This window comes from Hemicordylus capensis, chromosome 2 (genome assembly GCF_027244095.1).
Source record: "Hemicordylus capensis ecotype Gifberg chromosome 2, rHemCap1.1.pri, whole genome shotgun sequence".
Lineage (NCBI taxonomy): Eukaryota > Metazoa > Chordata > Lepidosauria > Squamata > Cordylidae > Hemicordylus > Hemicordylus capensis.
In genome coordinates this window covers 75,531,696-75,557,331 of record NC_069658.1, presented here as the reverse complement: position 1 = coordinate 75,557,331, position 25,636 = coordinate 75,531,696, and the positions used below count along the sequence as shown (strand labels likewise).

Below are 25,636 nucleotides of genomic sequence, written 5' to 3'. Positions count from 1 at the left end.
GGGATAAGGAGACAGGTTCATGGGTGGATTGGTAACTGTTGGAAGGACAGGAAACAGAGGGTAGGTATAAATGGAGAGTTTTCACAATGGAGGGAAGTAAGGAGTGGGGTCCCCCAAGGATACGTACTGAGACCAGTGCTTTTTAACTTGTCCATAAATGATGTAGCAGTTAGAGTAAGCAGCAAAGTGGCCAAATTTGCAGATGGCACAAAACTATTTAGGGTAGTGAAATCCAAAACAGATTGTGAGGAGCTCCAAAAGGATCTCTCCAAACTGGGTGAGTTAGTGACAAAATGAGTACAGCTCAATGTAAGCAAAGAGATAAATATTGGGGCAAAAAAAAACCAACTTCACATATACACAGATGGGGTCTGAGCTGTCAGTGACTCACCAGGAGAGAGATCTTGAGGTCATGGTGAACAGCTCATTGAAAGTATTGACTCAGCGCACGACAGCTGTGAAAAAGGCCAATAAAAATGCTAATATTATAATGCCCTTATACAAATCTATGGTGCAGCCACATCTGCAGTTTTGGTTACAGTATCTTAAGAAGGCCATTGTAGAAATGGAAAAGGTGCAAAAGAGAGCAACCAAGATGATCAGGGGCTTGGCCTGGAGCACCTTCCTTATGAAGCAAAGCTACAAGCATCTGGGGCTTTTAAGTTTGGAAAAGAGGTGACTATGGTGAGACATGAGAGAGGTGTATAAAATTATGCATGGAATAGAAAGAATGGACAAAGAGAAAAATTTCTCCCTCTCACAATACTAGTACTAGGGGTCATCCCATATAACTGAAGGTTGGGAAATTTAGGATCAACAAAAGGAAGTACTTTTTCACACAGTGCGTAATTAAACTATGGATTATCTTCCATGAGATGTGGTGATGGCCACTAGCTTGGATGACTTTAAAAAGGGCTTAGACAAATTTACAGACAGGTCCATCAATGGCTACTAGTCTGGTGGCTATAGGCCACCTCCAGCTTCAGAGGCAAGATGCCTCTAAATACCAGTTGCAGGGGAGCGAGCAACAGTAGGAGAATGGCATGCCCTCATCCACCTCTTGACCGTGCACTTCTCAGGGGCATCTGGAGGGCCACTGTGGGAAACAGGATGCTGGACTGGATGGGCCTTGGGCCGGATCCAGCAGGGCTGTTCTTATGTTCTCATGAAAACGTTCTGCTGTGCTAGTTTCCCATTTGTTGCAGGCTGAGGGTCCCTGCCCCCATCCCCCAGTGACTGAAGTTTTGAGTTTTGGAGGACTCAAAACTTCAATCGCCCACCTGAAATGTTGCAATCCATTCTGGCACCTCAGATTCCTACCACCTCATTCTCCTGCATGCATGCATAACAGGCTTTGGCACACTCTTTCAACAAGCAAAGCAGCCTTTATTCATCCAGATAAGACTTTCCATGGTTTCATTGTCCCTGAAGAAACACACAAGCAACAGAGCTCTTTGGTTCTTTCCTAAAAAGAGAAGTGCTGAGATGGCCTAGAAGCCATGATTCATGTCTTGGATTGGAAACTACTATGTCTACCCCTACTACAACAACTATTATGGATATTTATATCCCGCTTTTCAACAACACAGCAACAAAAACTCAAAACGGTTAACACAGAAAAAGAAATAATCTGTCCCTGTGGGTTGTCCATGGAAATGCACTCTGCAGCACCCACACAGGTACTCTGCATGTTCCAAGCTAAACCTCAAAAGACGTCTGCGTCCTGGCTCAATGTAAGCCTTGCGTGAGAGCCTGGCTCTGCTTTCTCGGCGCTGACACGGTGCCAGCCTGAGCGTCGGTCTCCGGCGCTTCTTCCCTGTTCCCTCAGCCCTTCCCACAGAGCGCGCGACCCCTGGCTTCTCTCGAAGAACGTGTCTGAGTGAGCGCGGCTGCTCCTGCAGTGCAAGGGCGCGCACCGTCCCCAGGATGCTGCTGATTGGCGCGTGAGGCGGCGCGCGCTGAATTCGTGCGCGGGAGGCGGCGAAGTGCCTGGGCTCCCCACCCCCTTGTTTGCATTGTGCCACCACTCGCGCTTTGTATGCGCAGCTGCAGGGCCCGGAGGATTGTGCGCGGTGGGCCGCCGCCGGCTGAGGATCCCGAGCAGCTCAGGCGACCGTGTTTGTGCCGCCGCTGCATACCCTTTCTCCCCGCGCTCCTCTGCTTCTCCGGAGAGAGCGCATGATGGCGGCAGCGGCCGCCCCAGCTGTGGTGGTGGAGGTGAGCGTGAGCAGCACCGGGAGCAGTAGCAGCGACACTTCCAGCACGGGCGAGGAGGAGAGGATGAGGCGCCTCTTCCAGACCTGCGATGGGGACGGCGACGGCTATATCAGCAGGTAAACCAGCAGCCACGAAGGCTCGTGCAGCGACAGGGCGCCGAGGCGGCTTTGCACGCACCCGCAGAAAGTGGCAACTTCTCAGCAAGTTTCTCAGCTGGGAGTTGCACTGAGCGGAACGGGGGTGCGGGGAGCTGCCCGCGCGGGGGTTCTTGCGCACAGGACTTGCGAGGAACCAACGTCGCATAGTTCAGCTTGTCGAGCTTTCTGGCAAGCTAGCGGTTGCTGTTCTAAATGTCTTTCATTAGAACTGAATGGGCAGTTTCTATTTTGGAAGAAACTGTTATCCCCCAAATGCCCCATCATCCATTACTTTGCCAATTATAAGTTGGTGACAGGGGTTTCATTTCAAAGTATGGTGTCTGTGTACAGGGCCGGATTAAGCTAGTGCGGGGCCTGTAGCATATGTTATGAAGGGGCCCCAAATTTAAAAAATGCACATAAATATAGAAACATAAATTATTTACTTGCATAGTAAAGTAATTCAATTTTTTTCATTTGCTATACAGCCAGAGAGACACTGCCCCATCATTGAATACAATTGTTAGCATTATTTATGCCATTTAGCAGGGGGAGAGTAACTGGCCCTATCCACCCCCAGCACAGCATTCCTCCAGTGACTGTTGCTGGTGTTTGTCTTATGTTGCTTTTTAGATTGTGAGCCCTTTGGGGACAGGGTTCCATCCATCTTATTTGTTTGTTGTTTCTCTGTGTAAACTGCCCTGAACCTTTTTTGGAAGGGCAGTATAGAAATCGAATAAATAATAAAAATAATAATTTAACTCCAGCACACATTGGGTTCATCTGGATTGGGCAAGTTTCTTTCCACCCCCTCGCCTCGATGTTTTATAAGAATGCATTTGGAGAGAGAGAGAGAAGGGGGAAAGACCAATATTATAAGCAGCAAGCACTCTGCATTTCTGCCCCTTGATCTTCCCTAGTGCCCCCACCAACCACCCCATGCCCCCACCACTCAGCCAGCCAACCAACTTTGCAAAACATCCCCCCTCCATGCTTTTGTGTTCAATCTGCTGGCAGGAGGAGCTGGAGGGCTGAGCCCACTTCTCAGCAAGCTCTTTTCCCCACCTGGCCAGCCTGGCAGCAGCCCCAGCTCTTCGGATTTGTTTTGGGGTGGGTGTGGTTAGTGGGTTCAGCAGCACCCTGCGGGAATGGTGCGGCGGGCAGTGGAGGATAGACACGTTCTCTCAGAGAAGCGCCCACGCCACCACGCACGGAGCAGCTATTGGGCAACTTAAGTTTCTTTTCGTGTTTATAAGAATGATGAATACGTTTGGGAGAGAGAAATGGGGAAAAGACTAATATATAATATATAAGCAGCAAGCAAGCACTCTGCATTTCTGCCATTGATCTTGCCTAGCGCCCCGGCCCCGCCACCTACCATGCCCCCACTCAGCCAACAAACTTTGCAAAACATGCATCCCCCCACCCCTTTTATGTTCAATCTGCAGTGCAGAGACAGTCATGGCAGGAGCTGGAGGACTGAGAGCCTGCCCTGAGCCCACTTCTCATTCAGCACACTCTTTCCCCGGGCCCACTCCACACACATACCTGACCTGCCCGACGATGCAGCCCCGGTTTTGGATTCGTGGTGATAGTGGGTTCAGCAGCAACAGCACATTCTGCAGGAATGGAGGTGTGGGTACACACACACACACATGCTCTTGTGAGCATAAAGCGTGGTGCTGGTCACTGGTGGTCACAGGTGTTGCGCATGAGAGAGCGAGGGAAGCTGAAGCACGCACACCCACGGAGCAGCTATGAGTGTGATCACAAGTAAGCATGCAGTGCAATTCAGTGTGCGTCGATTGTGGAGGAGCGATTGTGCCAGTGCCGTATGCAGGCGGTGTCTCAGGCATGAGGACAGAGGGAGCGCGCGCCGGGGCTGCCTGCACCTATCAGTCAGCCCCAGCCACGAGAAGCACATGGGCGAAGAGGGAAGGCAAGGCAGGCAGCCAGCTCAGTAGAATCACTCGGCCAAGAGTGACTGGGACTGGACTGGACTGGAGGAGACAAGACAGGAAATGAGAATGGACAGGTGGGGAGCAGTGGCAGCAGCAACCAGGCAATGACGAGAGTCAGCACGCCGCCAGCACCAAATACAGACGGGCAGACTGATGTTCAAGCCAGGCATGTGTGTGTCGCAGGCAGGCATGACTGAGGAGGGAGCGCGTGCGCGCGCCGGGAAGGCTGCCTGCACACAGCCCCAGCAGCCCTGAGAAGTGAGTGACGGCACGTGTGCAAACAAGGAGTCTCAGGCAGCCAATTAGAATTAGAGATAAGATGGTGGCAGACGCTCACAGCCAACTCAGGAGGGACTCTCCTCACTGCCTGCTGGCAGCTGTGATATGCTGCCGCCGATTCTTCTCATCTCCCATCCCGACAGGAGATTAGAATGGGCAGCAGCAGCAGGCGATGCAATGAGGAGACTGAGAGTCAGCACGAACAGTTGAGCAGCAACACCAATACAGAACGAAAGAAGGGGCGGGCAGGCAGACGACGAGAAGTTCAAGCCAGACGTGCGGGGCCCTTGAAAACGCGGGGCCCGTAGCAAATGCTGTATTTGCTACTACGTTAATCCGGCCCTGTCTGTGTACTTCTGTCACTAAAATCCTTGCTGCTGATCTGTAAATGTGAGGGTGCCGGTGCTGGCGAACGATGGGTACACCGACCGCGTTAGTGCTGCTGCTTCTTTCGGCACTGCTAAGATATTAGAGGCCTAGGACCACTTGAGGTTGTCGCACACCTCGCTCTGCCCCATGCCAGCAGCGTTGATCCAATTTTCCGAGGGTTTATATTAGCATAGGGAGGAGTTTTCTGTGGGCTCTTCCTACCTGATCTGGATGGAGCTTCTTATTTTACTTTGATGGAGCAGAAAAGAGGCGCTGCTGCAGCTTCCATGCCTCAGGGATAACCTAAAAACTTAACTCACAACTCCGTCTGAGAAGCCCAATGGTGATTCTGTGTATCCTGCTGTGATCTAGTCTTTTGCAATAACAAATAGGCTGGTGTTCCAGTATTTTTTTTAATTCTAACCACAAATGCGGCTAGATAAAATATTTTAAATGCTTCTGTTTTTTAATTGTATTTGTTGATAGTTTTGTTTGCCATGTGTGTTTTTATTGTATTTATCTATTTTATGGTTTTGTTTTTGTGAGTTGTTCAGAGAACAGTGTATAAGAATAAAGTTATTAGATCACAGCTGGATACACAGAACAATAAAAATGTGTTTAGATAGAAAATGTTTTGGTCACTTTTGCCCTTGTGATTGCAGTGATGATCCTATGTGGAATAGCAATAGCACTTACATTTATATACCGCTTTATAGCCAGAGCTCTCTAAGCGGTTTACAATGATTTAGCATATTGCCCCCAACATTCTGGGTACTCATTTTACCGACCTCGGAAGGATGGAAGGCTGAGTCAACCTTGAGCCCCTGGTCAGGATCGAACTTGCAACCTTCTGGTTACAGGGCGGCAGTTTTACCACTGCGCCACCAGGGGCTCCTCCTCCATAATCCTAAATGGATTATGCTTTAGAACAAATGGAGACAGAATGATTTTTAAATAGATCTAAAAACCAGAACATCCATATACAATTCTTGTGAAGAATTTATTTCATACAGAGCATGGGATATTGGTGCACAGTTGCAAAGCTACTATTACATAGGAATACAGGAAGTTGCCTTCTACCATAGGTCCATCTTGCTCAGTATTGTCTACACAGACTGGCAGTGGCTTCTCCAAGGTTACAGGCAGGAGTCCCTCTTAGCCCTATCTGGAGATGCCTAAAAAAGGCTGACCCCCACGATATGTTAAAGATCATGGCCCAGTTTTATACAAACTTCTATGCATTGAAGGATATTTCTGTAAAGGACATTCAATCTTATCTAGATAGGTTCTGCAGTCTGAATGAATATGGTCTCGGCTAGTCCCTCACTGAGGGGGGGGAAAGCTCTTTGACCCATCCTGTAACGATAGACGAGGTCAGAGCAGTTATCTCTGCGGGAAAGAACACATCAGCTCCGGGGCCTGATGGTCTGACGTGGCCTTTCTATACATTTTACGCAAACCAGCTACTACCAGTCTTAGTAAAATTTAATTTTGTCCTAGACAATGGACGTTTAAATAGGTCTTTTGGGGACAGCATCTTAATCCCCCCCCTGCAAGAAAGGTGACACCACTTTACCACAAAACTGGAGACCGATAACCCTCACAAATATCGATTACAGAATCTTTGCCAAAATCCTAAATAATAGATTGGCGAAAGTGGCCCCTAAATTGGTCCACAGCTTGCAGACAAGCGCCATCTCTGGAAGAAAGATGATAGACTCATTATGTCTGCTGAGAGAACTTTTTTACTTTATACAGAATGAAAGTTGGAAAGGTCACCTTCTCTTATTGGATCACTGCATTTGGGCATCCACCAAGGATGCCCACTGAGCCCATTACTTTATGTTTTTGCCCTGGATCCGATCCTGATCAGGATTCAGAAAGAACCCCATCTGTGAGGACTCTCAGTCTCTATCCCTCCGACCTACGAGATCTTCCTAGAAGGGAGGAGGAGGGAGAGTGATGGGATAGCTGAACCACCTGTCCACTCAGAACCGCATTCTGAGTTTAGGGTAAAATTTGTAGCACATGCTGATGATGTTACATTACTGTTATCGAATGAAAATGAAATCTCTGTAATACTAGACCTTTTCTGGGAATATGGCAAGATCTCGGGCTCAGAATTAAATGCTGACAAAAGTGTATTTGTTAAAATGGACCCCGGACGCCAGCAACTCTTGTGCCTACCCATCTCTGAATGTAAAAGTGAAGGGGCCCCAGAGTCCAAACTGAAGTGGGTAGATACAGTAAACATTTTGGGGATTGAATATGGGATTAAGGAAAAGGTCTGGGGAGAAAATTGGACAGATTGGGAAGAAAAAGTAATGCTTAAAATCACAATGTGGAAAAATGGAGCCTTGCCATGTACCAGAAAGCGGTTTACATCCGGACTTACCTGATACCCCCGGTGCATAACCTGGCAGTAGTCTACCCTCCACCTCTCGATATCCTTCGGAGAGTTGAAAGCCAGATCTTCCGTCTAGTATAGCACACAGCGTCCTTCCCTTTGGCCCATGCGGTAGCATTTAAGGAGGTTGAGCGGGGAGGCCTAGCCCTACCTGCCCTGCAACCCTATTTTGTAACTGAATTCATGTCCTATAGTTTTGGAAACTGGATTTTTGTGAATGTCCATAATATGTCCAACCTCCTGCAAAAAACCTGGGTCTTGCTTTTCGCTCTGCATTGGCGAAAGTCAGCATGGGGAAAGGATCTTTCAATGGTAATATCACACAAGTATTAAAAAGAGAACACTCGGACTACTTGAGAGATTTGTTATTCACACTTAAAAAATGGAAGGTTGAACCAGATCTTTTTAAAGGATCCTCCTCAGTTAAGCAGCTAAGGAAAACAATTTTATGGAGAGATCCTAGAAGTGGGGTTTTTAAAACCTGATTTAGAACGTAAACGCTACAAACACCGCACTTTACAGTGCTTGTTGCAACCCGATCACCCTATCGCTCTCTTTAAGGAGAAAAATGTCCCTTTCCATTTATGGGAAACGAGGTGGCGTTTATACCACTAAGTACTACCGCTTAATGTGGATAAGCCATGGCTCCCAGAGGACCAGCAAGAGTGTCCTAAAATCACCTGCAAACAGAAAGCTAGTGAGCTAGGCAAAACATTCAGGGAAACCCATTCACATTTCTTAAAAGAGTGTGTGGTGGCCAAAAGAGTGTGGCAAGTTGGTGGCCAAAAGAGTGTGGCGAGTAAGCAATTTGTTAGAGTGGCCTGATTTGGAAAAACAGACTTGGGAAGAACTAATCTCGGGTTTGTGCGATAGAACCTCCTTTCAAGGTCCCAGAAAGAAACCTTCAAGGAAATGGGACGGAACAGGTGCCCTCATACTAGGGAATTGGAACGTTCCCCTTCTCGTAATTAGGTTAGTAAACTTGTATGTCATTTATGCAGTGCTCCTCTATAGGAATAGGGAGGGAAGATGCGACCAAGAGGTTCACGCGGATGAGACAGTAAATCTCTTCTGGAAAAGTTTGTATGGTTATGTGCAAAGAGACAAGTGTATCTCTTCTAAACAGCAATGGGACAAATTGTGGAAATGGACGTTGGACGTAACCCACCGATCGGAGGTGATCGGAGGCCCGGTCTACCCAGCGATCGGAGGCCCGGTCTACCCGGCCCTTTCCCGGCGGGTAGACCGGGCCTCCGGCGAACGGCGCGCAAAACACCATTATGCCGGAGGCCTTCCAAACGAGAGGAGCTCTGTGCCGGAGCTCCTCTTGTTTCCTATCGGGTGAGCGGTGAGCGGGTGAGCGGGCGGGCGGGCAGCTAGCTGGGAGGGAGGGAGGGCGGGAGGGCTGGCAGTTCCTTTGGGAGTTCTTTCGCCGCGGCAGCGGCGGGGGCGCGGCTGGTTTCCAGCGCCCCTATACTGGAAAATACGGGCGCTGGCGGGGGCAAGGAAGCGGGAGGGCTAAGCAAGCCCTCCCGCCCTTAAAGGCATACCCCCCACCCGGACCCAAACCAGGCAGGGCCGGACCGGTCTGGCAGTTCGGCCATTCTTTGGAATGGCCGCTGGACCGGTTCGGACACACTACTAACTCACTTATATTTACAGGGGTAGGGCAACTGCCTCTTTTAAACCCCAGTGCAGCATCCCTGCTTGTGACTGTTGCTGGTGTTTCCCTTGTTTGTTCTTAGATTTTGCGCCCTTTTGTGAAAATTCCCCCCCCCCTTTTCACTCCTTTCTATGTAAACTACATTGTGAACCTTTTCCTGAAAAGTGCTGCAGGGAAACTGTTAATTCTTATTAATAGTTTCACTGCAGTAATAAGAAGCAACTCAAGAAGAAGAAGAAGAAGAGATGTTGAGGCATAAGCCTGTCTAGAAGTCATGGTCCATGTCTTGGAATTTCTCATTTAAAACTGTGGTTACTGATGAAAGTTTCCAGGCTTCTGATTGTTCCAAGTCTGGAGAATGTACTCAAGTAATCTGAAACAGTTCATAGGGGTTTTTCTGTAGGGTTTCCTAGGGCTGCAAAGGCAGGAAAACTTGGAGTACAAAATAAATAGTTAGAATCTTCTAGTTCAGGATCTGGAGTGGATGTGTGGGTGGGTGACTGTGTTGGTCAGATGGATCCCAAGACAAAAGGGCTGAATTTTGATTGGAGTTTGTCTTGGTTGCTTGTTAGGTTGTGACCATTCTGTTTCCCAGGGGAAATATTTTGTTTAAGAGTCCTGTTTTGTTTTGGTTTCCTTAAGAATGCTCTTCAGGTTGCTTAGACCAGCTCAGTTTGCTTGATCCATTTATCTCCTGGCACCAAATGCTTGCCTATGCATGAGTTTAGTCAATCTTGCTCAGGTCAGAAACCAAGTGTCCAGGATAAAGTGTGGGTGTGTGTGGCAACATTATATCTTGAACTTGATAGGGTTTTCATGCTATTACACTGTCAACAAAATACAGCTGTTTGATATAATGGTGTAATCCAGTCTTTTACCTGGATTACAGTTAATCCATCTTCATGCATCTTATTTTCCTGCCTCTATAGCCATTTTATTTCTTTAAAGGGAGCTGAAACCCAAGCATTTGGGTGTTTTAAGATGGTTATCTAGAAACTGATATGTAATGGAGCCCATTCTAAACAGACCTGTGCACAAGCAAGTCTTACTGAGTCAATAAGACTTACTTCATAGTAGGATTTCAGTTTAACAGCAGCATCTAAAATAGTCTGCTCAGAAACTAGTTGCAGTGACCTCCATGAATATGTGAGTTTGGTAGACTATGCCTTAGGCTGCAGTCTGAAGCAAATTTACAAGAAAATTGTCCCATTGAACTCATTTAGAATTGGACTCTTAGATTGGGGTCTCTAAAATTTTAAGAGTAATTGGAGTCTCCAAGATTAACTGTCGGTTTATAAGACACAGATATGTGTCTGATTTAGGGCTGGCGGAGAGTGGTCCTATATAGTTCCTTGACTAAAGTGCCTTGGAGACTGTAGCTCAGATAAAAGATAATTGAGATTGTCAATATTTGTTCTTAGGGCTGTGCATGAGGCCAGACAGATAAAAGAAAAGGGAAGTAGTTTGGTTATAGAAATCTATGGAAGGCTTGTCTACACATAATTTTGAACATCACTTGCCTTTTCAGAATAGCTGATTGTAAAGTTAGTGGTACTCTACTACTTTGGAACAGAACAGGTTTGAGGGTTCTCCTAAAATATGCATGCAGACCTTCAGCTGTAGCCTGGAAGGATTTGCAAGGGAGGTTGGGCTACAGCTGTCATAGAGTGGAACCCTCTCTTATTCCATTAGGAACCCGGTATATGGAATTTGAAGTCCTGAGAAATAAATGGGCATTCCTTCATCCCACCCCCTTCTCAAACCTGAGTCAGCTCCCTAAGCTAACCTTCTTTGGGCTGGTATGTTTCAGGGCCTTGGAAGTGGCTGTTTGAGACTAAGTGTACTCATGTGTGCTTTCAAAGAGTTATACAGGTGGTTCTTGCTATTTGCAGGCGGTCTATTCTTGTGTATAGGCACAAATACGGAAACCCTACCTCTTTGGGAATTCAGGGGTTAGGTTCCTTAAGTTAAAAGAAGGGCCTAAAAAGCAGAAATAAAGTAAAACCCTTAAGTCTTCCAATTTTCCCTCCAAAAATCTCAGGAAAGAACTTTTTAAAAAAGAGCCACAAAATGGCTCCATGCTGCAAAATGGGGTCCAGAAATGACATCGGAAGTCAACCTGCAAGAGGCTTAAAGTGAAAGTTTATAGTAGGCCTTCAAAGTGTGTAGTAGGCAGGCATGTTATTTAGAGAGAAAACTCTCTCAGTGTTCTTCATTGAGGGCCATTGGTGACCTCCATCAGCTCTAAGTGAGGCTCCCTGGCAGATTGTTTATTGGGCCTGTGTGAAGCTTCAGACAAAGCTGAATACTCAGCAGAGTCTCCCTAGTGCCATACAGAGATGGCCATTCTCACCAGGCAGTGCTGTGCTTTGCCCAGTGCCCAAAGAGGGAAACAGTGCCCTCTTGAACCCTTCTGCCATTTTGAAAGACGGTTGCACAGAGTGTTGGGAATTGTAGTCCTTCCCAGTGCTTTCTTCCTCTAGAGCTCACAGAACAGGGCTCTGTTTCTCTTAAAGTGCACTCCCAGCCCTGAGAAAAGCACAGTACTGTGTGGAGGTCAACACAGCAGGAAATTATTCTCATCAGTATTCTCTCTATTTTTTTCATCTGTGTGGGGAATGAGTTTTGTTCTGGGTGACAGTATCAAGGACATGTGTGCGCATAGGCATTCAGAGTGGGACCTTCCTGATTAAATCTGAACTGGATATAAAATTAACTAAGAAGACATTTAAAAAAGTGTGAGCGCGTGCACATGTGTATGCTTTAGAGCGAACAGTGGCTCTCACATTTAAGACTTTTTGCCAAAGTGACCCCTGCTTGAAAAATAGTGAAGATCACTGCTCTAACTGTTATTGAGACCTCCAAACCAGTTTTTAAATATGCCTTTATTGTGTCAGGAGGAAGAGTGCCCACTTCTTCCTACCCCAAAGACATTTTTGTGTCTCGCCTCTTGTAAACACAAGGTGCCATGCTGATGCTCAGAGAAAGTTTTCTTGGACAATTTGCTCACCTTGTAAAATTTGCTTCTTTGTAAAATTTATGGATAATTTATGGATAATTATGGAGCCCCTGGTGGCGCAGTGGTAAAACTGCTGCCCTGTAACCAGAAGGTTACAAGTTCGATCCTGACCAGGGGCTCAAGGTTGACTCAGCCTTCCATCCTTCCGAGGTCGGTAAAATGAGTACCCAGAATGTTGGGGGGCAATATGCTAAATCATTGTAAACCGCTTAGAGAGCTCCAGCTATAGAGCGGTATATAAATGTAAGTGCTATTGCTATTGCTATAAGACACAAGAACTTTGGAAGTCTGAGGGATGATATTCTCAAATAGATATGGACTGCATGTTATATTCACTCTCAGAACTGGGACAGTCTTCAGGTTGTAATGTGCATTGAGTTCTCAGGTTTTATACTGGATTTCTCCAAGTCAAGTACGTAACTGTGTGAAGTTTCCAAAAGGCAAGTGGGGTACAGAAGAGTCAGCTTGCATCATTGCATACAATGATAAGCCAGTGTGTGCTCCTGGTTTCATAAATAAGAGTGGAACAATTTATGTTCATCAAGTTGTGTTCTAATGTCCAATATTCTTGAAGTCAACTTACTTCACCTCTTCTTGCATTGTTGTTTTAGATTCCCTCAACACATACTTCAACTAGTATGCAATAGTTGTACTTTGTAATTCTTCCCAACAGGGGCATAGCTAGGGAAGAGGGGACCCGTGTTCATCCCTCTCTCTGGAGGCCCCCCCAGAGGGAGGGAGATAATGAAGAAAATAGGAAGGGGTGGAGCTGGAGGACCCTCAGGAGCTGGGGGCCCGTGTTCTTTGAACCCTTTTGTTCAATTATAGCTACGCCCCTGCTTCCCAAAATGATCTGGGTCTATATGAAGGCTCCCTCCCATGTGGTCCTTCTGATAGCACGCTTAGCATACTGTAGAAGGGGTGTACCTCTCATGGTTGAGTTGTACTTGTGTGGTATGCAAAGTCAGAAGAACCATGTGGGTGAAAGCATTTACATGGACCAGCATAGGAGCAGGCGTGACTGATGAAGCATGTGTAAAGGGTCCCTAAGTACATATAATCAGACTGCCTTGACCTGGCTTTGCTGTATTTCCCTCCCCTCTTTAATACTGATACAAGGCTCTAGAGAGAGCATATGTTTCCTTACCTCGTCATGGCACAGTATAAACTGCAGCTTAGCTCCTCATCGTTACAGATGCAGGCCTGCAGGCTTGCAAATAAAGAGTTCAAACATCTGTACACATAGTTAAATCCTATTACTACCCAACTCTGGGACCACCAGTAAATTCTGGGTAGACCACCAACAGTCATTATGCATGTACAATTGAGAATGACTTGAATGCCTTTCCTTATAAATGTAGCTTGGTATAATTTGCTCTGTAGATTATGAATATTTAAAACTATTGAATCAGTTCAATAGTTCAATCTTTCATGCAACTCCAGAACTGGTTTAGCTTTTTGTATCTTCTTTTTTCTTTCTTGCATACTTTGAAGTTGCTTCTTGACTTTAAAAATTGGCTGAAATTTCAGAAGTGTTGTGGGAGAGCTATGTTTTTTTTGTTCCTGTAATAAAGGCAAACACTTCTTCATTGCACACATTTTCATTTAGTGTGTGGTGATGAGTTATTTGCATTCCTAATGAAGTTATATTGGGGTCTCAGCTGTGGAAATCCTTTGTTGTGCATTAAATTGAAAACCTCTTTAAATACTAGCTGAGTAGTAGAGCCACATATGGAGAGAAAAGGGCACCTCCTGAGAGAACAATTAATTGTCACTTTAAATAGTTAAGCTGACATTTTAAAATGGCAAATAAAAGAATAATTGCTGAGTGATATTGAAAAGGAATTTAATCTGGCAATGGAAGTATAATTTGGAACCCACCTAGTAAGTAGCATTCTTTCCACTTTTCCATTGAACACTGTTGTGCACAATTGTATTATTTCTGAACAAAAGCATACAAGTAGTAATATTTAGATTTCTAAGTATTTGGGTATATTGTTTATTAACGCAGACCATGTTTAAGATCCATCTTTCTTGTTTTTAAAACTGAGTGGGTTGGGGAGGGAGGAAAAATAGCTGAGAGGGGAGTATTCCATTGGAAAAGCCACTGCAGGTGACTGGGTTAAAAGCTCCTTTTTTTGCAGGACTTCTGAAGCAGACTAAAGAATACTCAAAAATGGATATATTGCTTAAAAAAAGAAGTTCACAAAGTGGTTAAATAGATGATTCCCTGTCCCAGAAGAAGATGGTTACCCATCCCAGCGTAAAAAGAAATGCAACGTAGACACCTGCAACAGCTACTGGAAAAACACTGTGCTGGGACTGGACAGGGCACTTGATCTCCCCCTGCAGGATATGAGAGTTGCCCCTTTAAAAGTCTCTCTGCTCAGTTAGCAGGGGTTTTGCACACAAGTCTCAACTTCGTGTGCAGCTTGGCCTTTATTTTATTTATTTATTTATTCAATTTTTATACCGCTCTTCCCAAAAGGCTCAGGGTGGTTTACAATTAAAACAGAAACCATTAAAACCAATAACAATTAAAACAGAAATATAAATATAAACACCAATTAACAATTAAAACATCTTAAAAAACAATTAAGCAATCAAAACAATTAAAACCCTGAAAACCAGGCTAGAACATTAAAACAATTAAAACCCTGGAAGGCCAGGCCAAACAGATAGGTTTTAAGGGCTCTCCTGAAGGTCAATACAGAATTAAGATTGCGGATTTCTGCTGGTAGTGCATTCCACAGCCTAGGAGCAGCTACAGAGAAGACCCACCTCTGAGTCGCCACCAAACGAACTGGTGGTAACTGGAGCTGGACCTCCTCAGATGACCTTAACATGCAGTGGGGATCATGCAGAAGAAGGCGCTCTCTAAGATAAGATCTTTATTGCATGTCTGAAGACAGATTATTCTAGCTTTTCTTGCAAATGTTACCATGGTGGCTATAAAGTGGTGAAATTCTTGGTAGAGAAACTGTGTCTGCAGTCCTATACACACTTACCTCTGAGTAAACATGCAAAGGATTGTATTTTAAGACATTTCCTGGGAAACCACTGAATTTCTGATGGGGTTCATTAGAACTGGTAGGAAAGCTACATCTCTGCTTTTGAACTGTAGTTAAAATTAAAGGTGGTGTGATTAATATGGGATGTGTATTTTGCTTACTCAGGGATATTTACACAGAAACAAAGGATAGTTGTCCTTTGTTTCTTGCATACTCACGTATTTGTAATAAGTAACCTGGAAGCAGACTCAGAAACTGCAAACTTGGATATAAGCTGGTGTCAAAAATTTGGAAAGCAGTGCATTGCCTTCATGTGAAATGCAACCCTCTAAGTAAACTAAAGACATTTATCTGTGTGTGCTGTCTGAAGTGTCTGTCTTCCTGGAGAGAACCCAGTTGCTGAGCTTGACAGCTGGAAAGCCTGTAGACAGAGAATGTACCTCTGTTATTTCCAACATGTCTATTTAACAGGAGATGTTTGAAAAGTGCAGAGCAGCAGTTATTAAATATATTTTTGAATGGATTGGTGAAAGCCCACAGATCTGATGACTTAGGCATCTTTCCAGTCCCACAAATGCCCTTTATAGTTGAGGTGAGAACACTTGTTTTGACTTGTAGCAGATTGTCATGTCTATGTGTTGCTTAGAGTTCCTGAAGACATGGAAGTTCATGCTCCTTTTTCATCCATTCTCTGCAGTGGGTTCATGTTTTGAAGTTATGATACTTGTGTAGTAGTGTTCTGGCATGTTGTTTAGTTATTTTTTTTACTATCTTATGTCTTTTCTGTTTTCCTTTTAAGCATGATGTATTAGCTATTATGTTTTATGTTGTTTTATTATGCTTTAATATGTGCGTTATGACCTGTGGTTACAACAATAAACTTACTTACTAGTAGCGTTCTGTTCTGCATCCTGATTTTCACAGATTTACAAAAACAACAACAGATTTTTTTACAGGTGGATGTTGGTGAATATTAATACCCTGTTCTGCTATTTGCGGTTTCACATATCTGTGGTCCACCAATTGTTACCCACTTCAGTATCTGTGGATATGAAATGGTTGAAATCCATGTATCCGCGGTTCCTAAATGGCTGGAAATGACCTCAGTGGTCATTTCTGGCGGTTATTTTATGAAGAGGAGCTATTTTATGGCTCATTTGGGGTGTGTGTGTTGTTTTTTTAAAGGAAAATTTCAACAATTTTTTACAGAATTTTGGGGACTTGGGCGGGGGGGATCATTGGACTGCTGAAGTAGTGCAGTTCATTTGGCCCGTTTAATACTTACACTCCCATCCAATCCCATAGACTTTAATGCTTCATTATCCACTGTTTCGTTACCTGCAGTAATCTGTGGGAATGGAACCCCCGCAGATAACGAGGTTCACCTGTATAGTGCTTTTCAGCCAAAAGTTTCTCAGAGTGGTTTACATAGATAGATAAATAAGCCAGATGTTTCCCTGTCCCCAAAGAATTCACAATCTAAAAGAAACATATGATAGACACCAGCAACAGCCACTGGAGAGATGTGTTCTGGGGTTAGATGGGGTCTGTTGCTCTTCCCTTGCTAAATATAAGAGAATCACCACTTAAAAGTGACTGGAAGAGATGCTGTTGGGTAGGATTTTATTTCATTTGGCTTCCCTTCCCCTTCTGGATTTGGGGACTCTTGCTGTGGCTTCTGTGCATGTCTTCTTTTGGATGCTATTTATCTGGTATTTTGCTCACTTTTAATTGCTGTAATCTTGTAGGCAGCTGCCAAAGGGGGACAGCCTTTGGTGGTGGCCTTCGGAGGTAGGATTTAGGGCTGGGTCCAAATGTATTGTTTGGTCTCCTAAAAGGAAGACTCTTGCTGACCAGTGCAGTGTTTTCTCTAATTTTTTAATCTGTGTGCAGAATGAGTTTTGTTCGGAGCAGCAGTATCAAGGCAGTGTGTGCAAACATGCATTCAGAATGGGGCTTTCCTGATTCAACTTGAGCGGGATCTAAAATTAACTGAGCGGGCATAAAAAAATGTGTGAGTGCACGCACACATGCATGCCTTAGAGGGAACACTGTACCAGTGTTCCCTCTAAGGCATGCACATGTGTGTGCAGTGCACTCACAAGTTTTTGAGTGAATGATGAAAAAAAATTAAGAGAGAACACTGCTGTTGTCTACAGTATTGTTGCCTAGTAATTGGTTGGTACAGGTATGTGTCTTGAGTTGTCCAGAGATGGGGGATGACTCTGGGGCAGCTATTCCAGTGGTGGGGAATCAACAAAGATATGGCATTGGTAGGTCAGCAGGCCGTCCTATTGAATTAAAGGGAACTCAGAAATTTAATTGCTGTCTCCCCTTCCAGTAGGCCTACCATCTCTTTGACCACGAAGCGCAGTGCCAATTACCCACAGAACCTCACCTTATTACTTTGTATTGCCAGGCCGACCCAAAATAGGTCTGAGATCATCCATGACTTGATTATGGATGGGGGACCTGGTATGTATTGTGGAGATCTGGTTGGGAGAGGCTAGTGGTCTTGTTTGGTCCCAGCTTCTCCTGGTGGGATTCTCCGTGGTGGAGCAGATGAGAGGATGTGGGTGGGGAGGTGGTAGAATACCATCTATCCATTCTTATATGTGGTCTCCCTTACCAGGATCTCTGTCTGAAAATTGGCCTATATTGAATATGTGTACTTTAGCCTTGGGACTAAGGATAGACTGGGAAGTCTGTTGGTATACTGATCATGCCACTGCCCAACAGAGTTCCTAACTGAGCTGACGGATCTAATTGAAGAGCTGGCATTGCAGTCATTGTAGGTGGGGGATTTCAGTGTTCATTTTGGAACCAGGTTGTTGGGAACGGCTCAGGAGTTCATAGCAGCCATGATGATTATGGGCCTATCCCAAGTGGTCTCTGGACCAACATATGATGCTGGTCACATGCTTGATTTCGTTTTTTGCTATGATCAGGGTGGTGTTCCATGGGTGGAGATTTGAAGAAGCCTTGAGAGGGTTTAGAGTTGGCTCTGCTAGAGATTCTGTCAATGCTCTGGTGCACACATGGAATAATGAACTCATTAGAGCAGTAGACACAATTGCTCCTAAGCATCCTCTCCGACCTGCTTCACAATTAGCCCTGTGGTATTTGAAAGAACTATGAGAGCTGAAGCTGCAAGTAGACAACTAGAACACAAGTGGAGGAAGACTTGGCATGAATCTGACAGATCACAACACAGAGCACATTTGAAGATCTATGCTCTGGCAGTGCAGATGGCAAACAAGTGGTTCTTTTCTGTCCACATAGTTTCTACAAATTCATGTCCAGTGGAGTTGTCTAGGGTCATGAGGGGGCTAGTATATGCCCCCTTCCCCTTGAATGTGAACTTGGAATCATCATTAACTCACTGTGACATCTTCAATGACTTTTTTTGCAGATAAAATATCTCATGTTCGGGCCAAACTGGATTCCAAAGTTACTGCAGTGTCTACTGTGGAGGTGTCCAGCAACTCCTCTTATAGGATTAGATTGGATCACTTTCATTTTGTGACTTCTGAGGATGCTTAAGACTGTATGTTCTACAACCTATTGTCTTGACCGTGTCCAACTTGGCTTATCTCATCTGGTATTCATATTATTGGAGAGGGTCTGGTTAATGTAATAAATGCTTCTCTGAGGGAGGGCAGGATGCCCTCTTGTCTTAAGGAGGCTATTATTGGACCTTATTTGAAAAAACCTGCATGGGATCCTTTGGAGGAGGTGGGTGGGATTGGGTGTCATTGTTTTATAGTGGTTCCGTTCCTACCTCTCTGGTAGATTCCAGATGGTGCCACTTAGAGACTGTTGCTCTGCGAAGTGAGAACTAATGTATGGAGTTCCACAAAGCTCCACACTATCTCCAGTGCTCTTTAACATCTACAAGAAACCGCTGGGAGAGATCATCAGGCGATTTGGTGCAGCGTGTTAACAGTATGCTGATGACACCCAGATCTACTTCTTTGTATTAACCTCATCAGGAAATGGCATAATTTCCCTAAATGCCTGCCTGGAGGTGGTATTAGGCTCGATGAGGGATAACAAACTGAATTTGAATCCAAATAAGAGGGAGGTACTGACTGTGGGGGTCAGGACCCGAGAGATGTTTTTGATCTGCCTGTTCTGGATGGGGTCACACTCTCCCTGAAGGAAAATGTATGTAGCTTGGGAGTGCTTCTGGATCCCAAACTTTCTCTGGTTTCTCAGGTTGAGGCAGTGGCCAGAAGGACTTTTTATCAACTTTGGCTGATGTGTCAGCTATGTCCATTTCTCGTAGTAAATGACCAGTGGTGCATATGGTGGTAACTTCCAGGCATGACTACTGTAATGAACTCCATGTGGGGCTGCCTTTGGATGTTTTCTGGAAACTACAATAGGTACAGAATGCAGCAGCCAGATGGGTCTCTGGGGCAACCTGAAGGGACCATATAACATTGATTTTAAAAACACTGCACTGACTGCTGATATGTTTCCGGGTGAAATACAAAGTACTGATTATTACCTATAAAACCCTCAGTGGCTTGGGTCACGCATACTTAAGAGAGTTTCTTCTTTGTCATGAACCCTGTCGCCTATTAAGATAACCTGGAAAAGTACAGCTACAGTTGTCGCGGGCTCATTTGGTGGCAAATCAGGACTAGGCTTTCTCTGTGTCTGCCCCAGGGCTTTGGAATATGCTCCCTGTTGAAATAAGAGCATCTCCTCCTCTGTTTGCTTTTAGGAAGGCCCTCAAAGGCACACTTGTTCTCTCAGGCTTTTAACTGAAATTAATTTAAAACTGTTTAATTTGTTTTTATCTTATGAGATGGTTTTCACTTTTTATTCTGTGAAATTTTATCTGTTTTTACTCTGTTTTATATTATGTTTTAAATTGTGTACACTGCCTGTAGATACACATAGAAATTCAAAACATCCCCCCCCCCAGTAGGAGATCCTCCTGATGGGTAGTGAACTGAGCATGCCTGAGACAGAACTGGATCTCGTGAATTGTTTGGAGGCGTGGCTACCTCCCAGCCCATTTCCAGTTCTGTCTCGCTCGGGAGAAGTCATTTGGAGAGAGAGCTCTTGCTGCTTTTCAGATTTTCTACCTTCGGGTAATCATTTACTTGTCTCTAACCTGCTCCTCCTTCCCTATCTTAGCTTGTGCAAGTGTGGGAGGAGAGTTTGTGCTCAATTCGGTCTTCTATTCTTCCATTGTAAATTAGCTTTTTCAGTTGCTAATTTGGCCTCATTGGTTTACTTCAAATTGCCTTTTGTTACTTTCTTCCTTTTGTTATGTAATTGGCTCTTGCAGAGGAGCTTTTACAAGGCTCCTTATCTGAGGGCTCTCAGTTGCAGAACCTAGGCAGCGGGAAGGGCGCCTTTTTGCTTGCTGCGACTCAGTCCGATGCGGTTTTAGCGTCTCCCCCATCGACTGCTGCCGTTTCGGCTCCCAAGGCTACAGGGATAGAGAATCCTGGGCAGCTTCACCCTAAAGCCCCCAAGAAGTCAAAACACATTGGGGGCAAACAGTCTCCTAAAAAGAAAAAGAAATGAAAGGAGACTTTGCAGAAGGTGGAAGGACACAAACGCCTGATTGAGCGGCTGCTCATCCAAGCAGTGTGTTGGTGCTCAAAACTGAAAGCAGGCAAAAATGGCGCCAAAGGAAAATGCTAAGAAATGCCCCAGCATTGAGGAAGGCGTCCCGAGCCCTCCGGGCACTTTCCCAGCATCTTTTCCTCTGCCCAATGAGGGCTCAGCGGTTGAGGGGGATCCGGCTGGCCCACGCATTCCCTCCCCGCTGCAGGATCAGTCTCCCGCCCGACCATCTCCTTCTCAGCCTCCACATTCGCCTCCTGTGAGTACTGATCCCTTTTCCCCGAGGGCTACTCAGTCGCTTAGGGAATTTTTTAGGAGGGAATTTTCCATTGAGCCACCTGCGGCTCCGAACCCTGGGTCCCCAGGTCAGATTATTCCATATCCTGTGGGCAACCCCTCTATCCTGCCCCAGGCGCCCCCTACTGATACCACGCTGCCTCCACATGCTCCAGTACTTAGAATAAGACACAGGCGGTTACTCAACAGGCAGGGCAGCGAGAGGCTTTCCTCCTCATCGCCTGATTCCAGCCCACGCAGGCAGGCCATCCCCATTTCTGAACATGGCTTGTTCATGCCCAGAATCCTGCCTCACAGGGGTAATTGCAGACATAGAAGCTCCTCTTCTTCCTCCTCGTCCTCCCCCCAGGGAGTCAAGAGGCCAAGGAAACCCAAACCTCCTACCCGCCCCGCTCCTGCCAACCCTCCCCCCGCTCCTTCTCTCCCCCCGGCACCTAACGGGACCTCCTTACCTCCCCTCCTTCCAGAAAAACCCACTTCCCCCCACCTCCATTGTTCACCTTCAGGGGGCGACTCCTCGCACTCGCATCCCTTGGACCCTTTGGAACCTATAGACTCAAAAAAGGAGGAAGGGGAACTCTCAGAGGAAGAGGTGGTTCCCCCTATTGTTAATTCTGCCAGGCTTTTCTCCTCTGCTGATTTTGAGGTACTCTTGACTAAGGCAAAGCGCGTGATTAATGATGTTTCTCCTTCTGAGCCCACACAGCCTTCATCCACTCTAGATCAACAGGTTTTTCCATCCTCGGAACCAGTAACATCTGTGGTACCCTTCCCTCCTCTCTTCCGCAGGGTGATGTGTGCGGAATGGCAGAGGCCAGCATCATCCAAACCAATTGGCAGCTTGCCCAAGAAACACTACCAGCTGCCCACTGAGGTGTCTAAATTACTGGCCACCCCCAAAGTAGACCCTCCCATGGCCCAACTGGTCTCAGGGGCCATCCTGCATGCCGAGGGTCAGGAACAGCTTAAACCCCAAGAGGACAGGAGCTGTGACACGTTCTTAAAGAAGGTCCACGATGCATCTGCCACTTCTATAAAGATCGCCACTACCAACTCTATTTTTGACAGGGCGTCAGTACGATGGGCTAAAGAGCTGGTCAAAATGGTGCCTCCTGAGCTCCCCAAACTACGCCAGGGCATAAATAAAATGGCCAAAGCCGCTGCCCTTACGGCGGACTCGAGCTTGGACTGCATTCAGCACTCCTCTAGGGCCATGGTGGCGGGCGTAGCCGTTCGCAGGACGCTCTGGCTTAAGGCCTGGAATGTAGATTCTAAATCTAAATTGGCTCTGACATTGGCACCTTTTGCAGGATCTGACCTCTTCGGCCCAGCACTAGAACCTGTCCTTGTTGAGACACAGGACAAAAAGAAGGCTATGCCATCTGCCCGCAGGGACTCGAGACGCTTTTTTTGTGGCTCACACAGCTCCTTTCGCCCCTACAACCAAAGCTATGTCAGTAGAGAATTCCAACACCAGGCCCCCAGAGGCTCCAGCAGACCACAGTGGTGGCAACAAAACCGAGGTAATTCCATCGTCTGCCTCCAGACGATTTACCTTCTCCTACTCACAACGTAGACAATGACGCCACCCCAGTGGGTGGCAGGCTGGCAGACTTCTGCGTAACCTGGATGTCCACGGCCTCCGATGCCTGGGTGATAGATATGGTGACCAACGGCTACACAATAGACCTCATCTCTACTCCCCCTCATCGTTTCATCCCCACACCATGGTCCTCCAATCTAGCCAAGCACCAGCGGATGCTTCAAGCAGTACATCATCTGTTCCAGATACGGGCAATAGAGACAGTGCCCTCTAATCAAAAATATCAAGGCACCTACTCTGTCCTCTTTCTAGTGCCGAAGAAGGACGGCTCTCCATACCATCAAGGAAACCATCCACCCAGGGGATTATTTGGCATCGGTGGATCTTTCCGAGGCATATTTACACATTCCTATCAGGGACATCGACTGCAAATATCTGTGCTTCGAGTACAACGGGAGTCACTTCCAGTACCGTGCCCCGCCCTTTGGCCTGTCCTCCACCCTAAGGGTATTTACGAAAATCATGGTCTCCCTAGTCTCCCACCTACGCCTCCAAGGGGTGAACGTCCACTCGTATTTGGGCGATTTGCTCGTCAAAGCACGCTCAAAGGACCAGGCCATCAAGGATGTTCACATGACGTTGACGGCCCTGAGGGACCACGGGTTCATGGTCAATACAGAAAAGAGCCACCTCATTCCATCGCAACAGCTGGTGCATCTGGGGGCAATGTTTGACACCGCGTAGGGTACAATTCAACTGCCCTAGGAACGCAGCAACAAGATCATTGGTCAGCATCATGGTTCTGGCTCAAGCCCTGGGGTCCATGATAGCTTGCCTGGAGTGCACCCCCTGGGCCAGGTGGCACTCGTGCCCTCTTCAGTGGTTGCTCCTCCCTTGGCAGGACGACATCATGGCAGTTTCACGGAAATCCATTCTGATCTCTTCAGAAGTCAAGCTCTCCCTGCGCTGGTGGCTCTCCCCGACTCTCCTCTGGGGACGCCAGTTGGTGGAACCTCGACGCAAGATCGTCACAACAGACGCCAGCCTGTCGGGCTGGGGAGCTCATTGTCAAGGCCTAGTAGCACAGGGTTCCTGGTCGACCGAGGAGTCCAAACATCCTATCAACTGGTTGGAGCTCCGGGCCGCTCGACTGGCTCTTCTCCACTTTCAGCATCTTCTACAGGACCAACATGTCCTCCTTCAGACAGACAATGTGACAGTCAAGGCTCACGTCAACAGACAGGGTGGCACAAAGTCCAGACTCCTGATGCGAGAAACGGATCTCCTGTTTCACTGGGCGGAATCCTCGATGCTATCCATAGTTGCCGAACACCTGAAGGGCGAAGACAACGATCTGGCGGAATGGCTCAGCCGCAGATCCCTTGACCCGGAGGAATGGTCTCTCCACCCAGAGATATTTGTTCAACTCACACAAGTACTGGGGCAGCCCCAGGTGGACCTGTTCGCCTCTCCAAGCAACCACCAACTGCCCTGCTTCTTCTGCAGATACCAGTCACCTCTGGTGGAAGCGACCGATGCTCTTCACTCCTCATGGCCGGGCAGCCTGCTATACGCTTTCCCGCCCACTGCCATCATAATGAAGGTCATCAAGAAACTGATCCTGGAGCAGGAGGAACTGATCCTTGTTGTGCCTTTCTGGCCTCGCAGGCCTTGGTTCCCAGATCTCCTCACTCTAGCTGTTCAACCACCGTGGCATCTTCCAACACGTCAAGACCTCCTCCGCCAGGGTCCTGTGCTCCATCCCGATCCACAGTGGCTACAGCTCTCCGCCTGGAGGTTGAGCGCACGAAGCTAGTGGCCAAGGGATATTCAAAGCAGGTTCAGAATGCCATCCTGGCTGCACGACGATCGTCCACGAACCGTGTGTATCAGGCCACATGGGCCGCTTTCTTGGGATGGGCACGCATGCACAACAAAGATCCACTGATGGCTGGGGTTCTGGAAGTCCTTGCCTTCTTGCAGGCCGGATTGGATCTCCACCTCCGTCCTAGCACACTAAAGCACCAGGCCTCTGCGCTCTCTTCAGTTCTGCAAATCTCCTCCTGGTCCTCTGGGCATTCGATTCTTCACCCTCACCTTTCCAGGTTCCTGCGAGGTGCCTCTAACTTAGCTCCTCCTCCTATCAGACGCTTCCCGTCCTGGAAACTTAACCGTGTCCTGAATGCCCTTACCAAGGTGCCCTTTGAGCCCATAGGAACCATACCGCTGAAGGTCCTTTCTTATGAGGTCATCTTCTTGGTAGCCATCTCTTCTGCTCACAGGGTATCCGAATTAGGGGCCCTATCAGCTAGAAAGGAGTTTTGCACCTTCCAGTCAGATGCAGTGATTCTCTGCTTGGATCCTACCTTCCTTCCAAAAGTTAACTCCACATTTCATAGCTCCCAGGTTATTGTTCTCCCTTCATTTTGTCTCTCCCCAGTTTATCCCAAGGAGAAGTTGTGGCATAACCTCGATGTGCTCAGGGCCCTGCGCATGTACATACGCCGAACCAAGGATATCAGCAAATCGGACGCTCTCTTCGTCTCTTTCCATCCTTCAGCCCTGGGCAACAAAGTCTCGAAAGCCACGTTAACAGGATGGATCAAATCCTGCATCCTAATGTTGTACGCAGCTCTTCACCTCCCCCCCCCCCGAGGTATCACTGCGCACTCGACTAGATGCACAGCTACATCTGCAGCCTTTTCTGCTCACATTCCCCTGTCTGAAATCTGCAGGGCAGCCACTTGAGCGTCCATTACTCCCCTCATTCGGCATTATAAGGTCTTTGGGTTCTCTCAGACCGAGGCAGCCTTTGGCTGTACAGTTTTGCAACAAGTTCTCTGAATACATCCTTCCCTCCCATGGGACACATGTTGGCAGCTTGGGCATGTCCCATCATGAGGATCTCCTACTCAGGGGGAAAAGGAACATTGGTATTACCGTGAAGGGTTCTTTTCCCCTGTAGTAGGAGATCCTCAGCCCCACACGGATGTATTATTCTAGGGCAGGGAATATGGCCTCTTCGGACGGCTGCCTGTCAGGGTGGTTCCTGGTCGGGGGTTAGAGCCAGCTCTCAGGGTTCCTAGTCCTCTCTATTTTCCACTATTGATCAATGTCTAATCTGTTTTTTTCTAGTCTTTCCTT

General features: G+C 46.8%; 1 protein-coding gene across 1 annotated transcript in view; it reads left to right on the top strand.

The window, feature by feature from the left end:
• Positions 1–1,904: 1,904 nt before the first annotated feature.
• Positions 1,905–25,636, top strand: part of MCC (MCC regulator of WNT signaling pathway) — a 340,580-nt gene continuing 316,848 nt past the window's right edge. The window contains exon 1 of the mRNA XM_053295136.1: positions 1,905–2,333. Coding sequence (XP_053151111.1) covers positions 2,179–2,333 — 155 coding nt within the window. The 5' untranslated portion in view covers positions 1,905–2,178. The remainder of the gene's footprint in view (positions 2,334–25,636) is intronic.